Source organism: Nesoenas mayeri (assembly GCF_963082525.1).
Source record: "Nesoenas mayeri genome assembly, chromosome: 11".
NCBI classification, from domain to species: Eukaryota; Metazoa; Chordata; class Aves; order Columbiformes; family Columbidae; genus Nesoenas; species Nesoenas mayeri.
This window is the reverse complement of record NC_137563.1, coordinates 19,153,804-19,171,726: the sequence shown is the minus strand read 5'-3', so window position 1 is coordinate 19,171,726 and position 17,923 is coordinate 19,153,804. Positions and strand designations below refer to the sequence as shown.

At 39.4% G+C, this 17,923-nt stretch overlaps 1 protein-coding gene across 11 annotated transcripts in view; it reads right to left on the bottom strand.

Annotated features, from left to right (window-relative positions):
- HERC1 (HECT and RLD domain containing E3 ubiquitin protein ligase family member 1) overlaps positions 1-17,923 on the bottom strand; it is a 109,495-nt gene that overhangs the window by 3,093 nt on the left and 88,479 nt on the right. For 10 of the 11 annotated variants that reach the window (XM_080351064.1, XM_080351061.1, XM_080351065.1 and 7 more), the window contains exons 54-76: positions 16,866-17,066; positions 15,880-16,010; positions 14,649-14,848; positions 14,055-14,169; positions 13,374-13,520; positions 12,732-12,833; positions 12,095-12,268; positions 11,482-11,775; positions 10,685-10,750; positions 10,388-10,513; positions 9,679-9,817; positions 9,014-9,195; positions 8,277-8,432; positions 7,689-7,811; positions 7,008-7,110; positions 6,160-6,329; positions 4,685-4,823; positions 4,242-4,411; positions 3,706-3,875; positions 3,373-3,538; positions 1,982-2,058; positions 1,302-1,554; positions 922-1,074 (exon numbers count right to left, since the gene is read on the bottom strand). In XM_080351064.1, coding sequence (XP_080207190.1) covers positions 922-1,074; positions 1,302-1,554; positions 1,982-2,058; positions 3,373-3,538; positions 3,706-3,875; positions 4,242-4,411; positions 4,685-4,823; positions 6,160-6,329; positions 7,008-7,110; positions 7,689-7,811; positions 8,277-8,432; positions 9,014-9,195; positions 9,679-9,817; positions 10,388-10,513; positions 10,685-10,750; positions 11,482-11,775; positions 12,095-12,268; positions 12,732-12,833; positions 13,374-13,520; positions 14,055-14,169; positions 14,649-14,848; positions 15,880-16,010; positions 16,866-17,066 — 3,557 coding nt within the window. The remainder of the gene's footprint in view (positions 1-921; positions 1,075-1,301; positions 1,555-1,981; positions 2,059-3,372; positions 3,539-3,705; positions 3,876-4,241; positions 4,412-4,684; positions 4,824-6,159; positions 6,330-7,007; positions 7,111-7,688; positions 7,812-8,276; positions 8,433-9,013; positions 9,196-9,678; positions 9,818-10,387; positions 10,514-10,684; positions 10,751-11,481; positions 11,776-12,094; positions 12,269-12,731; positions 12,834-13,373; positions 13,521-14,054; positions 14,170-14,648; positions 14,849-15,879; positions 16,011-16,865; positions 17,067-17,923) is intronic. The other variant, XM_080351063.1, reaches the window with a different exon arrangement.

The window sequence follows — 17,923 nt, the reverse complement described above, 5'->3', positions numbered from 1 at the left end:
TACCATCCAAATGCAAAAGTAACATATCAGCTGAGAAATGGCATCAAGAGAGAGAATTACGGAACATCTGTCAAATACAACTTACCACATATGCATCCCCTGTAAGGGCTGAATCCTCTCTCAAAATCCTTGATAGTATTAAAGGTATTTTAAATTGTAATTGCACATTAAAAACCATATTTTATTATAAAACAGAAGAACTTTAAAGAGTACAAGTTGGCAGCATAAATTATGATGGTGAAACCAAAAAAACCCGGTGTATATACACCATACATCTGAGCTGGAACAAAGTCATATTTGTAACAAGTCTGTACTTGTTCTAGAAGACATAGGAGTTAGTACCTCTGATGGGAAAGGTACTTTTCTGATCAAATAATATCATGCAGGCATCTATATCTTGAGATAAAGCAGAATTTTCCTAGCATGTAATTAGTACACTGCTTTCACAAGCTTCACTATACAAATGACAAAATCCACATAAGTATGCAAATAGGTAAATAAGACTTCTCAAAAGACGTAGTGAAATATTTGTACTTTCTGTGCTGAATAGTTTTAAGTTAAGCAAATGTCAATAATATTTCCTGTAGCTAGTCTCCATGTTGCTATAATGTCTAATTGCAGTGCACAGCATGCATAATTACAGGTGCATGTGGGGCTGACAGTTGCAGTGGGGCTACTCTAACATAAGACAAGTTCCGATTTCTAATACTCTTTTGTCAACTGAGCAATTACCAGGAAAAATAGGACTAATTTAAAACAACACTCCAAAACATTATGTGGGGGGAAAAAGCCATGGGGATCCAGGCGAGATGCAGAAAACCAAGCTTTTTTTATTCCCTAATAAACTGCAATGGAAACTTGCAGAAATCAGAATCACTGTTTGCATTAACAACGGGGACAGGGTCACAATGAGATCCTTACCTGACGGTCCATTTCATGGAGTCTGTACTCAATTGCCCTCTCCACGTATTCTTTCCTGTTTGAAAAGGTAAGTGGGATACTGTTCCCTCCAGGGATTATGGGAACCATTTTACCATCAGCACTTTGGCCAACAAAAGAATCTAAAGGAATCATCTGTTATGCAAAACAGGAAAAGTATGTTCAGCGTCAGTCACTCTAGTGATCCAAGTTTCATATTTTACTATCAGTCCCCTAGAGCTATAAGAAGATGACAAACTCTTGCAAATACATATAAAGTGCTTGTTATCCCAATAATGCAGACACTGAATTATGTAAATGCTGAAGTTAAAAAAGCGATGGCTGTCAGAATAAACCTAAAAGCTCCAGCTTTCGTATCTTACCTCATGGAAATTTTCTTCAGTAATCCCACTGTCTTCAATGTGAAGAATGCTGTTGAGGGTCTGCACATAGAGCAGATCTACCTCCTCCAAATCCTCCAAGATGAGTGGGATACAACAAAGTTGCTTCCAGACCATTGGAGCCAAATGAAGATCTAATGGCTTTTTTGTACGAATAGCTACACCCATGAGAATGCCCAAGAACTTAAACTGCATCAGATGTTCATCTAAACATGCTGAAGGGTTAAAGAGAAACCTGCGAGAACAAAGAATCGGTGTAAATACTCTAGTATCATTTCTATGCTAGTTTATTAGAAGTAAAAGACAAAATATTTCTAAGCACAGCATAGTAACTGTCAACACACTTATCAGCAAGGGGCATCCAAAAAAGAAGATTATTGTTATATTTAGCTGTTAAAATAATAGGCAGATAGGCAGAACTAACTCTGTCCACAGAGGCTGGCATCCTCCATGTTACTCTCGATTCTGCCATCAGCCATCCAGGAAGTTCATTTTATTATAAAAGCATACCCTCCCCACAATAAAGTAACATCACAACCTGAAGGAAAAAAATATACTAGAGACAATCATGAAGTCTCATCATTTGGAATAAAACAGTAAATAGAAGATTTTAGTTTTCACCTGCTAACACCTGCAATAAAAGCGAATCCCAGACAACTTACCTATCTCTATTGTAGCCTACTTCAGCTGTAGCATTTGGGGAAGGAATAAGCAGGTCTACTATTCCAGTTTCCAGTTCCTTAAAAAAATCAACAACAGAACAGCCACCTTAGACACAGGGATAGCAAACCTATTACAGAAATATTATGACATCACAGCATTACAAGATAGAATATTCCCTTAGAGTGATGATTACTTCTTATAAACTAATGTGAAACATTTAAGAGAAAGGAAACATGGTAGGGATGATTTTTAGTAATAAAATCATGTTTATTTTGAGACCTGCCCTTACGTCAGACTGTAATGGTTATTTACTGTTACTGATCTGGGATACATTCTTGCTACCTGTTTCAGAAATAAGCATAAGCCATAACACCTTACTGGTGCAGCTTTTTCAAGAACCAAAAATGAAGCAAATTTTTCAATGCGTTTTGCTCTGAACCCTCATCACACCTCATACTTAATGTCAGCTGCCTAGGAAAGAGCCTCAAAATTACATCTCAAGTCCTTATCTGAATCAACCCTATTCTGGTCTTACGTGGTTCAGAAATTCCATTAATAAATTGAGTTCTTCAGTTTCTTCCATTCTGTATCCTACCTCTAACACCACTGCCAGCTCCAGCACTATCCATAGCTATTGCCCTATCCCAGACCAAGGAGATACACTAATTAGCTTCACTAATCCACATATTTTGGGTTTTGAGGCTCCTGGAAGACCTAAGGAACAACCAAACTTCTCCAGCCAGCATTGTCTTGAATCTTTCTCCTGGCTACAACCACAGCTGTGTCGCAGGGCTGAGACGCACCTTTAAAACTACAAGCAGCACACATTAGCATTGACCAGCTTATCTTAGGCCTGGTAGTCTGAATTGTTCAGTTCCAGGAGAATCTGGAAAGGCAGCTGTGTTGATAACAGCAAAAGTATCCTGGTTACAGACAGCCATTAAAGTGCCCTTTCCATTACTGATCTCCTTTCCAGCACTGAACCTGAGAGGTGGCGCATATGAGAAACACCTACTTGAGGTGTTTCTGTATTGTACACATGGAATGTACTGTCATAATGGAATTCAGTACAACTTCTTTTATAGAAGGTATTGGATGGACAGAATGGGAGGCTACAAAATGCTCCCACGATGTGTAGGGGCCATCTCTGAATTCCAGGAGCCTGCTGTAACACTAATTATCTTGTGGCCTTATGGCAACTCCTTGCAATTCAGGGACATTGTTTTACCCTCACCGACGTCCCTAAGTTGGCACCTCTACTGTTGTGCCTTAGGAATGAAGAAAAATCATTTGTTAAGCTGCAAAAAGGAAATGTGAAAAACACCTAAAGACTCCAGAGAGAACAAGAACTCTACTGACACATTTTGAACTAGTTTTTGAATGTTCATACCTGACACATTTCTGTAATGGTGTCATCGAACACTCCACCTGCATCATCAGCTCCTTCTCCAACCAGTTTCACTTTCCAGGCACGGGAAGGTAGGCGAAGGTCTGATGCATTCAGCTTTACCACTTGTCTTGCTATCTGTACAAAAATGGGCTTGCATTTCCGACCTCTTTCAAAAAAACAAACAAAAAAAAGATACAGCCATACAATGTAACTCATAAACACATAATAACAAATTTGGACAGAGAGAGCTAGCTCAGTATGCCAGAAGTTATGAAAAATGTATCAATGTCAGTATTTGAGGTCTAATACAACGCCTGTGAAAATACTACTGACCTGGTAGATATCCTCTTCACAGTAATCTGCGGCCCGTAGTTCTTCCCCTGTACCATAGTTTTTCCTATGGAGCGGACCATGGGGAGCGTATATACTCGTGGTGCTAGCAAGGGCCTCAGCTGTCCTTGAACAATTCCCCATGTCCCAGCGTTGTAATGAGATGTACTGTTCTGCAATAAGGTGGTATGAGAAGAAACTTCTTAATAAAGGATATTAATTCCATTATTTACAGAATAAAAACCTTCTTAATAACCACTAGCACCTTCTGGAAACAGACCAGTTAGTACTTTCTGCTTTTACCTTTGAGGCTAGTGAGCTTTTAGAAGCTGAAACACTGACACATCAATGTTAGCATAAACAAAAATATGTAATGATGCCTCAACAAAGTTTGGTTTAATCTGGATTTACTTTTTTTTAATTTATTACAAAAAAATGACAGAAGCTAAGATCCATCTTGATCTGGTCAGAAATTCTCCAGTGACATGGAATAACACACAACACAGGTAAGCTGCTTTTTTTAACAAATGGAATTTTACCTGGTTATTGGGACTGAGGTTAAGTAATCTCCACGAAGAGTACATGAGGTCAGAAAAATGGTACAGCAGTCTGAGCCTTGCTCGTACTGTGTGAATGCTCACTTCTTTCAGTGCCCCGTACTGTGGTGGAATGGCATCAGGTAAACCAAGCTGTAAAGGCACGGAAACACCTACCACAGAAAAAGGAAAAAACAACATTATTTCATAAGGGGTAGCTGTTATAGAGTTGATTTTCTTAGTAGTAGCTTACATGGTGTTTAGCTGCCTCCTGGAGTTAAACCAAGACAACAGCAAAATTAAGAGGCTAAGATCATTTGAAAACTTGCACAGATATAAACCAGAACGAGTTTAGTCCCAAATGTTCAGAAGTTCTTGTTCCACTCATTGCCTGGGAAACACAAAGACTAAACCAAATGACCACACAAACAATCTGAGTTGTTTACCTGGAGCTCTTGGTGGAACCGCTGGAGCGGTCCAGGCAGCGCTGTGGCAACGTCCCGCTGAAATCTGTCGGATGTTCTTTCCTTGCAGGGCTGTGACGAGGGTTGGTTCTCTGACGTGGTTGGTATGGCCCAGTCCAAGCTGACAATTTATAACAGATGTAAAAGGGACAAAGAAGAATCAACCACGATGATACTTCTAGAAGTCTCTAAGTAACACTTCAGAACAAATGGTAAAAAAGGGATAAAAAATACCATATACATCTTTTATTATGCTAGCATTTACCTTTTATTTTTGATAAAACATTGCATCCATACTCAATGGCAGTAGCAGATCTAGGTGTCAAAGAGACCTTAAAACAGTCAGAGATTTTTGGAAGCTTTTCTGCACCCCGAGGGACTAATCCATGCTGCTGAATCATCTATGGTGCATAGTCTTTCTCATGAACAATCAAGAGAGCTCATACGTCTCTTCTGTGCCATTTCAAAACCATTTTTGCTCTGGCACACAAATTATTACAATAGCTGATGAAAATACAATTTGTTTAACATTTACTGAAGCTGTTCTGACTTTTTACTGATAGTTTCATATCATGTTCTAATTTCATATTCTACAAGTGAAAATTTCATTTAAAATAGATTTTTTTTTACCACTCCATATAAAACCTTTTTTTTGCACTGCAACAAAAATAATTTAAAACTGGCTGTCAGAAGGAAGTTTCTCTGAATTTTTTGCCCTATTTTTTCTTCCAGAAACACAAAAAGCCCTATAAAAAGAAACAAAGAAAACCAACAAGTTCCTCTCAGAAATTATTCTAAACAACTTTCTCAACAACCCTTCTCAAAAACTGAATCCTGAAAGTAACCAGAGGATGAACTTTGCCCAAAATTCCTGAAACACTAACAGCCAGTATATATCGAGAGGCTTTTTCTTGTGCTTGTAGCATATAAAACCGTCAAGAAGCTGAAGTGCTTTCAAAAATTTCAGTTATACATGGGGTGAGGGAGGAAAATGGACTTTTTAATGGCAAGGATAAATTAGGGTCCCAAAGAAAAGAGAAAATTTACTATTCTTTTTTCTGACTGTAAAAAATTACTCTCTAAAAATGTTACTCTGTATCTTCTTTATGAAAAGCATCTAAATCTGATTGACATCAACCATAAATGTTACGATATTGAAAAAATTTATGCCAGCTCAAGAATTAGGTAATTCATAATTTTCTAAAAAAACTCTTTGATTAGAATAATTGGTGTAGAATGTTTTCAGCGCTTTCCCAAACTACTACCATGTAGGGCATTGGAAATAAAAAAGAAAATAACAGAAATGCCTGGAACGTTCTTATGGCTGAGGAGGTGGGGAAGGAGAGGAACAAAAAGGAAAGTTTTCTTTTCGCCCAAAATAAAGTCATTCCAAATGTGTCTGCAAAGCACAATTCCGGCCTTACAGAGGTCAGAAATAAAGAGGGCCCAGGACGTACCTGCCCCTCGGAGTTGCTCCCCCAGGCGTACACGTCCCCTGCGGATGACAGAGCCAGCGTGTGCTCCGCTCCCACCGCGATGTCCTCAATGAAGATTCCGGACAGCACGGGCACTTGTTGGGGTCTGTTGTGATTGCGAGCGCGACCTTCTGGCAAACCTATCAGGCGATCTGGAATGGCAAGCACACCGCTGTGTATGTAAAGAACAGCAAAATGTTAATGGTACTTGCAGGCAGAAGTCAGGGAGGGACAAAATGCAATTCTCCGTGGCCTTGGAACCGTCACACCAGTGCAGCCGCTCAGGGAGAAATCTGCTGTACGTTTCCTACAAACCAGCACTTCCTACAGTGCTCATTTAGAACTGGTATTTTCACTTAAAGTTAAACAAAATCAAATTCTCTTAAACCAAGACTTATAGATCCTAATGTATGATTTTATAATGCACATGAATTAACTGACTTGACAAGTTTAAACATGTTTAATTCAGCGCATTTGCAAACTCTCCTGCCCAGATTTTTAAGGCATACGCTTCATTAGACCAAGTAAACTTTTAAGTAACCCAAGGCTTTTGGACATGTGAAATTCAGTGAATGAAGTTTTAGGAAAACACTCTTCAAAAAGTAAATTAGTAAACTGAAAGGCTAGCCTGAGATCAAACTAGATAGAGCTACAAATCTGGATTGTAGGCCTATGTTAAAACTGCATTGTTGAAGTTCCAAAAATCAGATTAGGTCAGAACAAATGTAAGATGTAGCATTCTGTCAGTCTTATGTCATATTGTTCTCCCTTTTCACTTGCAGTATACAGAAACCTATAGATGGAAAGGTCCAAATACCAGATTGTCCTACCTTGTCCAAAAGTATATACGTGACCATCTTTTGTCAGTGCAACAGAGAATTGGGTTCCACAGGCAACTTTTTTTATTCCAATTCCACAAAGAATATCCACTTTCTAAAGGGTAAGTGAAAGGAAAAATTGCTATGGTATTGTGAGGATCTAAACAGAAAGCAAACGTGAATTTCATCTGTAACTCCTGCTTCCAAAAAGAAATTTTACAATGCTCACTGTGCAGTGCATACATTGCAGGATTACTCTAATTAACACTTGTAAATTAACGCAGGAAACTGAGATGTAGTTTTTTTCTTTAGTGGAATTAACACTTTATTCTACACACAATGATTCAAAATACCTTTTTTTTTTGGTAGGAGAAGGTGGGGAATGGCTCCGGAGGAAGCCAATGAGTGTGTAAAGAACCTTCCCCCCAAATTCCAAAGTAGGAAAGCTCTTCTCTTTAAGCTAATCCTAACATTTTCACTATTTGTATTGCCACTGAGATAAGGTCACTAGTATTGACGTGAAATCCTTTAAAGTGTCAGGCTCAGCATAACATATCATCAGAACGGTTTATGCCAGATGGTGTCAGAACAGTATAGTAGATGGAATTAATAATTTGACTCCTAAAATTTAGACTCTGAACACTGTGTAACACGTTTAACAACACTGAAAATTTATGCTCTATGAATTCTAACCTGAGGCGAGGATTTTGCAGTGGAATTTCCCAAACCAAGTTTGCCATAATCTCCGTCTCCAAAAGCCCAAACCATTGAGCCGTCTGTTGACACAGCTACAGTATGATTGAGTCCGCAGGCCACCTGGGTGAGAAATACGTTATTAGGACAGCTTTTGCTAACTTGCTGCTAACTCAAACACCCCAACTGCCTTTAAGAGAAGAAAAATGGTGTTTTAAAAAATAAGTATTCTTTTAAAACCATTAAAACATCCATTGCTCAAGACATTTAGGACCACAAGCAAAGGAGAGTATTAATGCTGCACGTGCTCAGTTTAAGAATACAAAAATGTTAAAAGACATGGGCAGTTTTGCAGAAAGAAGATCAAAAGGGTCAGGAAAGTAATTATATTTAAAAATATGCATCATAATCACAAGAAAAGCCACGGTAAAAAACACCATCACCACAAAAAAACCAAAAACCCCACAAACAAACAAACTCAAACCAAACAAACCACCAAAAAAACCCACAACTCCAACAGAACACTTAAATATGTTGAAAACATCGGCTTTACACAAAGATACATGGCTAGTTTTAGATAAACCATGCCTGTCCAATCTGGTAACCTTCCAGCGCCGTCACTCTTTCTGGAAGTTTCTTATTGGAAGTATTTCCAAGTCCTAATCGACCATAATCGCCATTTCCAAATGTGAAAAGTTTACCATCCGCTGTCACCACAGCTGAGTGTTTGAAGCCACATGACATCTGGAAGCAAAATAATTATCATTTTTTATACACACAAATTTGGGGGGGAAAATCATATCAGCTATTCCAGGTAAGTATGTAATACTTTTTCCTCCCATAGACTACATTTACTTAATAAAATACAGATATTTTAGTATTAATGATTTCTCCAACAACCTCTATCTTATTCTTCTCATTAGTAAAGTTCAGGAGGAGAACAGGTGAGTATTTGGGTGAAGAAAGGCTTTCAGGCGTTTCATGTTTTAATTTATTTTTATCAACTGCTGTTTTCTGCCAGTAGATTGCTTTTGTTGTAGGAATAGTTTATATTTTATAAAGAAACCTCCAGTCAAAGCCAAACACATTTTTGTGCATTGTTCTAATGCACATTCAGTACTTCGGAGGAGGTCTCAGACACTGGTTTTGTAGGTCAAAGTCACCTGACAAGGACCAAGGGAATCTTCTAAATTGAGAGAAAGAAACATCCGCCTGTTTTCGCTCAGTATATGAACCCAAACTGCCAAGACAAAGTGGTTCTGGAATGTTCCTAGCGCGGGGCTACCACAGCCGCAGTGTGGAGGAGACAGTAAAGATTTTGGCACCTGCACCACTTCTTCTCCTTGCAGAGCCTCGATCTGCCTGGGCCTGCGCTGCCTGTCGCTGTTGCCATGGCCCAGTTTGCCATAATCTCCATCCCCCCAGCTGAAGACTTCCCCGCTCTCTGTCAGAGCCATGGAATGTCCGTCAGAGCCACACGAGGTCACCAGCTGGGTCACCACAAAGCCTGTTACAGGAATATCAGAGAACGTAGTTTAGACTAAATTATAATAAAAACGATCATAAACTCCTAACATGCATTCATCCAGGTGCCCCTGGTGGCAGCCGAATAAGTCTGCAGAAAGGAACCAACCACCGTAACAGTTCTCTTCTTATAACAATTTGTTTATTCTTATTTTGAACAAAACCTTCATCTTCTCCTGTATGACCTATGCTTCTGGCTTGCCAATAGTTTTGAAATGAAACGCTCCCATCTTGAGCAAACGCTTTTCCCTGAAGCCTTCTTAAAATTAAGGAATTTTAACGTATTACTACTTCAGTCTTAAGGAGAGATAAGCATCTAGTCTATTTGTTCAATTTTTAAGTTATAGACGACAATATTTAGATGTATAAATCTGCACAAAGAGCATCAACGCAAATAATTACATTCACTATGAAAATGCTTATTTGGGTTTCATCACCGGACTCATTTCATCCCCCAGAGTCTCACCTTGCAGTGCTGAGATGACTGTTAACACATGAAGATCGTCAGAGTTCCCTTGTCCCAGCCGCCCATAGCTCCCTTCTCCACAAGCCAGAACCGTGCCATTGGCTTGAATGACAAAAGTACAATTCTGACCACAAACAACCTGGTTTAGAAAGACACAAAGGAGTGTGAAAGACTTTTATGTTAGATGCAGCAACACTGTATCACCTGTATTACAATATTCTCTTTCTTTTTTTTGCCTTTGTAATTATATGAGACAACAGACTCTTCTGCCACACCGTTAATACCTATGTGACAACATAAATTACTTCGCTGACACTTGCTACTAGTTTTGCAACCCTTCCTCCAGTGAGAGAAATCAAAATATACTCCTACCTGAGATTTAGTTCTGATGTTTCCATACTCAATATCAACATTATTTCAGAAAACAAGACTGGCACATGTATTATGTCAAAGCTGTGCAGGAATTTTCAAGTCATGCTTAGATCAAACAATTTGTTTTGTCAGATACCAATGGCTTCTTGATTTGCATTTTTCAAATAATTAAAGAAAGACTTTGTCTTTAGTGAAAACACAATGTTTTAGGGGTACTTTATAGTAAATTCAAACAACAAATTGAAAAGACATTTTGAGAGAGATTTTGACAAACTGTACAACCAACACATGCTAAATCGTTAAAAATAAAAGCACGTGACTGTTTTTAGATGATCACCTGCTGAGCCTGAGAGAAGGAAGGTGCGGCCACTGGGATCATGACATTTCTCCCAGCTTCTGCCAACTGTCCGTGTCGTCCTGCTCCCCACAGGTACACGTCACATTTGCCTCCCAAGTGCCAATCCTATGGAACAACACGAAACAATGCTTTACAACACCAGTACTTCCAATAGCTTACCAATGTTTAAAAATAATTCAAATAAACTAGAATACCCCTCACCTGACAAAAAAACTCAGAACAAAATGAACAAAAAGCTGACAATAACAATACCCCGAACTCATCAACTTGACTAACCTCTGGCCTTGATGTTGCCCAAGACATGATCTGCTCGTCCATCCCATTGATCCATTTACTGTTGTCCTACACAACAAAAGCCACAGTTACCACATTCAGTGCAAGAGATGCACATTCTTTTGCTGTTATGAAATACATGTTTTCCTTTCTAACGAAGAACAATATTAACATCCAAATTATTCTAAATGGTATAGCAGTAAGAATGAATGTGGGCAGGCTCAAATACTTTAATTTTGTCCCTAGGCCAAGTTTATTTCCTTACTACATCTATCTAGCAACGACACTCTTATCCATGACTTGCAATCAAAACAAAAACAGAAAAAACAAATTCATGATGAAGTAATCTTTCCCTGATCACTGATGCTTCGGGCTTTTTGAAGTTTTAATTGCGAATAGTGGCTTATTAACTTGCTGATAAAAAATTCTTAATCCAAAATTTCTGCTTTGGTTTACGTATCACAAGAAGTCAAAGACAATTGGCACTAGCAAAAAAATTCGCTGTAGAAATGTGCCAAAATGTTACTCTAAAAATAGCATTGTAAAGCTCTACATTTCTTGATTCTGTCACGTATGAAAATCACTGTCACAGTTTTGGGTTGTATTTTGCAACTGACTTGCGCTCATGACTACACACACAGGGAGCAATCGTCACAGTATATTCAACTGCTTAGCTAAAAACTAAACTTACTGTTATTGCTGGTGCTTATGTTAATGATTATTAATCTTTACAGTTCAGAGATGTTAACTGCATCGTACCACACACTCATGTTTTGCTGAGGCAATGTAGCACATCTTACCATTAAGAGAGCAAGTTCGTCCTCTGGAACGGGCTCCAGGTCTGGGACAGAGAAGGATTCTGGGAACTGAGCCCCCTTGGCCAGGGCTTCAGCAGCTTTGATGGTGGTGGAGAAGCACTCGAGCCAGGCCCACTCGGTGGGATTCCAGGCCAAGGGGTCGGGGAGGCAGTTCTGGTGGTGGGGCGGGACCGGGGGGTTGCACAAGAGCTGGTCCAGGTGCAGACCCACGGCGAGCGAGGCCAAGCACTGCATGTACGGGCTGTGCACGAGCTGGTCTCCACAAACAACGTGGGGCTAAAGTGGGGGAGCAGGGGGAGAGAGAAATTGAACACACCAAGTTAGAAATATATATTAATCAACTCAGAAAGAGGAGTCCTTCAAAGCTAGTACTGTAGAAAAATACTTTTTTCCATGCTTAATCAAAGTTTTTCTAATATTGTAAATATTCTCAAATTAGGAGACTACCAGCTGTGAGAATACTGAAAGATATTTGCAAACAGGCTGTGGCAAAGTCTCCCGGGCTCTCTGTGGGGAAAGACTGAAACCAGCCAAAATTCAAGCAGTGACCTCACGTCAGCCATGAATTTTACATGTCCGCATTAGGTGTTCTTACCTTTTCATAGGCATACTGCTCCTGAAGCATTATTGGCAAACGTTCCAAGAAAGCTCGCATGCAAGGAGCCATATTTAATCCCAGAACTCCTTGCTGTTTCAGTGCCGTCCTACACGTGGCAAGCACGTGGTTGGAAGATATCCACTCTGATGTACAGTTCACTACCAACACATCCTGTTCAACAGCAGCCACAAGACACACGAGAAGTTAAAAATTCATAAAGCAGGATTATTCAGCTCCACTGATTCATCATCAGTTATCTAAAGCAGAGTTCATTTCAGTGAATGCTGATGTAGGTGATGTAAGCGGTGTGCAGCACCCTGAATAACCTGAATAATCCAGAAGGATTCCACCCACCCCTCCAAATTAAACACGGCATACTATTAAAAGAACACCACTCTTTTTAGGGTCAGATGATAGTTGAAGGCCAAAACAATGTGTCTCAAAAATATAATGCAGTTAGACAGATATTTTAATCTGCATGTTTCTAAAATAAAGAAAAAGGGAAAGAAAAAGAGAAAATGAAAAAGAAAATGGAAAAGAAAAAGAGAAAGAAAAAGAAAAAGGGAAGACAGACAAATGGCATTTTCTTTTAGTCAAAAACTTGCAAGAACATGACTTTAACACCTAGTGTCACCTTTGATCTGTTTGAGCAAGCAGCTACTCCAACCTCAGGTATCCACACTGCAGTCTGAATTGCTCCAGACCCGATCACGACACTCTGTAACACGGAGCCATCCTACGGACAGAAGGGTTGGAGTCAGTGCGGATACACCGCTCATTTCTGTTTAAATGCATACGATTATATTCTTAAGGATGATACTGTTTCAAGCCGTTCAATAACTATTTAAAAACTGAAATGTTTATGTTAAAAGTGAAAAAAAATCTAGTGTTTTATCATACTAAGGAGATAATGAAACTAAGGATTTGGAAGTGTTTGATAATCCACATTATCTGATTTCCTGGAAAAGCTTTTAAAGTATGAGGATATTGTTCCCAGGTACAAAGAGGGTGGCTGGTTCTGCAAAGCCTGACTCACTTTACCAAGCCTACAGCATAAATCAATTGTAGAACCGTAAAATAGAAAATCCTTCAATGTTAAGTATAATTTCAATTTAGATTTTATTATTGATAATTTTATACCATTATTTTATACCATACTTTCTCTAATGTTTCTAACATACTGGAAGGAAAAAAAAAAGAAAGCTAGCTTGATGCCCTGGCCATTTTAGATATCCAGACTCAATGAAGAATCACATCACATCAAAGGTGATCTTACCCGTAAAGACCAAATATTCATGAGGCCACCGAGCCCACCAGATACTAAAGCCAGCCCATCAGGACTGAATGCAACAGTCCGAACCGGAGTGATGTGTCCTCTCAGCTGAAATACACACTTGACTTCCACTGCTTTTCTGTATCCGTCCTGAAAATCAGTTCAGAGTTATGGAACACTGTGAACTATTGAGAGAAAACGGAATAGCGTAACAGCTTCTGTATTCTGCAATAACTACTGATCATCTGCAGAGATGCAGGAATTTCCACAAGATAATAATAAAGGCTATGATCATATTTTATAAACATCTTCATCACGTTATCTTTTGTCCCTGCACAATACACCATCAGCGTTAAAGACCACATTACAATTTACATAATGACTTATTTTTATCTAGAAACAATTTAAAACTCTTATTACATTTTAGTATAAATGTATCATCTTTAAAAAAAAATGAAAACAGAACAAAATATAATTTTTAGCCAAATAAAATTCATTTAAACCTGTGATTTTTCATGTCCTGTTCTGACGATGCCCACACATACACAAATGCAAAATAAACTTTTTTTAGCAAATGTCTTTTCTAGGGAAATGGTGAGATTTGAGGAACTTGCTCACACTCTTCTCCTCCAATTGCAGAATGAGCGAGGAGAATTTCTGAAACGCCAAGTTTACTCCTTTTACCTGGGCACTTGTTTCTGGGTCCCACCACCCTTCTGAGCACGCTGGGCTGGACTGCAAAGCGATCACGATGTCCTGCGGAACGGTCCAGACGCACACCAAGCCGTTGTGGCATCCTCTACAGGAAGTCAGGAGAAATCAGCAAAACAAAGCAAAGGTATTGACTAACAAAATAGCAGTGGTCTGGTATTAACTTATCAGTAGCCTTCACCACCATCCTATAAAATGGTATCACTTAATCTAAGGTGGAAAGGCATGCTCCCCAAGGATAAACGCTTGTTTTCCTATTCCACCCTACCCCACAGCTTTTTAATTTTTACTACCACCATACTCTCAGAAAAAAAATATTTGGATGAAACAGAACAATTTCAGGCAAGACCACCATAAACGGGTGTCACAGCATGGACAGAACAGCCGGCAACACGAGCAGAGCTGCTCTTTCCATTTGGATTCTGAAGCCTTACGGATCTCATTACAACTGGCTTACTGAATTAATATTATTTTTAAAAAAAGACCAAACTTTCCTTTGCTCTGGGCACTGGAGACTGGTAGAAAAGACCTGCAAAAGAGCTATGAACAATTAAAAAAATCACATACGTAGCCAGTAAAAGCTGCAGCTTGGGTCCTTTCCCTGGCAGAGCGCACCAGGCGATGCCGTTGACCAGAGCCGGGCTGGCCAGCGAGTGCAGCCGTCTCCAGCAGCCGCCCACGTATCCCCAGAGTTTCACTGTTTCTTCCTTGGCACACGTCAGGAGAATCTTCCCAGTCGGATCCCACTTCATGCTAACAATCATATCCTATGGGATTGCAAGAAATTAAACGTCAGTATGAAAGTAACGCAGTGAGAACAGAGAAAATTTAACTCTCAGAGCTAAGGTAATGTTTAATTATTAATAATAACATTTTATTCTCAAATCACTACAGAGATAGTGAGTTTCAATTATGAAATCATAATGATACTTTTCAGAACTATCAAATTATAATAAAATCCTGGGTTCCTATGAGAAACTAAAGGGAAAGCACAGAAAGAAATGTTCCCTTCTCACTGCACACCATTCTTGATTTTTTCCCCCTAAGATGTAGCCAATTTTTCCTTCTTTCTTTATATTATGAAATTGTAGTATGAATTACCTCAATGGTCCATGGTTCATAAACATACCAGGGCCAGATGTAGCTTGGGGCCTGAGGCAGGAGAGCAGAACACCCCCCGGGGAAAGGGCAAGTGGAGCTTTATGTCCTAGCAGGCCCACTCCTGTCTCTGCCGTGCTGCAAACAGCATGACCGGTTCACAGAGCACTCGATGCTTTTACTACACCTACACTTGCGGAATTCTCCTCTCAGCCTAACGAATCATTCATGGACTATTAATAACTTATTAATACACACTAGCCAAGCAAAGGATCTAAACTATTCTGGCTGAATGTTAGAGAAACATCTCATGCTCTGCACAGGAACTTAAGCTTTACAAAAACTTGTGACACAACCAAAATTAAAATTTATTACAAGCACTTTTACAAAATAAAAGAACCACAGTCTTTTAAATCAAAGCATGCATAGCGGTGTCCTTAATACACCACTGTCACGGTACATATACACACTTCACAATCTCTAATAGCAGAAAAGCCTATAAAATTTGCTTTTCCCTTTTTAAAATACAGTAGACTGTTCCTTTAAAATATATTGTGTTTAATATGTATATCAGAAATAGGTATGTCTTCTTAAAATAATCTGCACTGGACTTCATGAACACCTTTCAAATACAGAAAATAGCTTAAACAGATCTTTACCTACAAAAATTATGCATTAGCTTTCACAAGATGAACTCTACCTTATGTGCATCAACTAGAACAATTCCTCCTTTTTCAAGTGGTTCCTTTGTTCCTATGAGCAATTTTCCATCTGAATAGCCAACTGCAAACGGTCTGTCTTCACTGAACCAGGCGAGGCAGGTGACAGACACTACGGAAACAGACAACACACGTGTATTAAACTCAGTTGAGCTTCACTCCTGCCAAAGAGGTTTGTGTAGTGCAGCCGTTTAAAATATGTAGCGCATAACAACTTCCCCCACCAAAAAGGTGAGTTTTGGTCTGAAAATGTTCTTGAATTTGTATGGTAAAGTTAAACTGAGTGCTGCAGTTGTTGAGAATATTTTGTAATAGTTTTTCCATTCTTCTTTTTATTAAAATAATTTAATTTATGTTCCTGACATGGTGAAAAGAACTATGCTAGGGGAAAAAAAAAAGGTAGCTTAATCCTATACATGTGTCTGAGCTAGGGATGCTTCAAAGAAAAGCACTGAAAACAAGTGGAGCCTTTCTTAGCACGTAGATATTGCCTCACTTGACTCTGCCACAGAATCTGCACATTTCCCAAGGCAGCAAAACCACACAGTGCTACCCAAATGTGCTACTTCATGTCCCCTGGGACTGGAACTACCACGGAAAATTGGCAATAATTCAGTAATTCAAGTGACGCTGACTCCGTGCTATCTGTAGACAAAGGAGATGCTGCAGGGAATCGATATGGATTTTATACAATGGCAGGAACGCCAGGATTTGAGCCGGTAGCTAAAACCGTTTGCTTCTGCTGCAGAACCAGGGTGCAGGGGGAAGATCCCACAGACTTTTCTCCTCCCATGAACGCAACTGAATGACGCTTGCGGGTAAATTACCAGAAGTCATATCCCATGAACAACCATTACAAATTTGAGATTATATACTTAATTTTTAAAAAGGGGGAGAAGGTTTGCGGAGGGGAAGGGGGCATACTCATGATTTTAATTTCCGCTTAAATACTGCTACAGTCACCTACCGTCCTTTCTGTAGCAGTGTTCCAGTTCTAGTCGGCGCATGGTTGAAATATCTACAACTTCGATGAGACCAAGAGATCCATCCATACGACCGATTAACAATAATTCCGGAGCATCTCCTGTCCACACTGCAGCTGGCCCTTCTTCTGGCCAAGCTAGAGCAGATACCCAGTGAGGCTGAAGGTCCAATAGTCCTTTTCCTCCTAGGAGACCAACAAAGCTTTTAAAACTACTTCATCTTCATAAAAGAAAAGCAAACAACAAAAATACTTTCCATGGGAGAAGATCAAGAGATCCTATTTAGAGCTAGGACATACTACAAATTCATGGGAGTTATGAACCTATGAAGTAATGATCCACTAATCTATGCAGACACCAAAATGTAGCTCACAAATCTCAATTATCAGTCAAGTTACACAGTTTTGTTAAGGAAGGAAGCAGAACTCCTCAGTACTCGGTAAATGTCCGCTTCTCCTGTGGCCTGTCTGTTAACATGGGCCGTGCAACTGGTGATTTTCATAGGAGCAAAACAACAGGATAATGATTCAGAAATGACAAAGTGACACTTACAGGAGTTCTAAAGGTTTTATGCTGGATTATCGAATTGAAGCACAAATGAGAGTAAAGGTGTAAAAGAATCCACTTAAAGATCCCGCAAACTGAACCAGAGAATTGGAAAAGGCCTTTCCTGGGTCAGGTTCAGTCCTTACCACAAACAACCTCATGAGTTCAGCTAATTCATCCTATAGTACTTCTTCCCTGGCTGTCTTTCCTCCTTATATGAGATCACAGTCTTTGGAACATTAGAAGCTTTCCTGATGTTACTCACAGCCAGTTTATTTGCATTTCGTCTTGTGTCACTACTGTCCACTTGCTTACATAGCTGCTTTTTCCCTGGGCTTCTCACGGAGTTTCTCCTCCTGATGTATTTATTTATAAGCTTCCTCCCTCCAAGACTCTTTTGTTCAAATAATTAACCAAGCTCCCTCGTTCCTCTCTCATGAGAAGGCATTCCATATAGCTGATCATTCCAGCAACCCTTCCCTCCACCTCTTTCAGT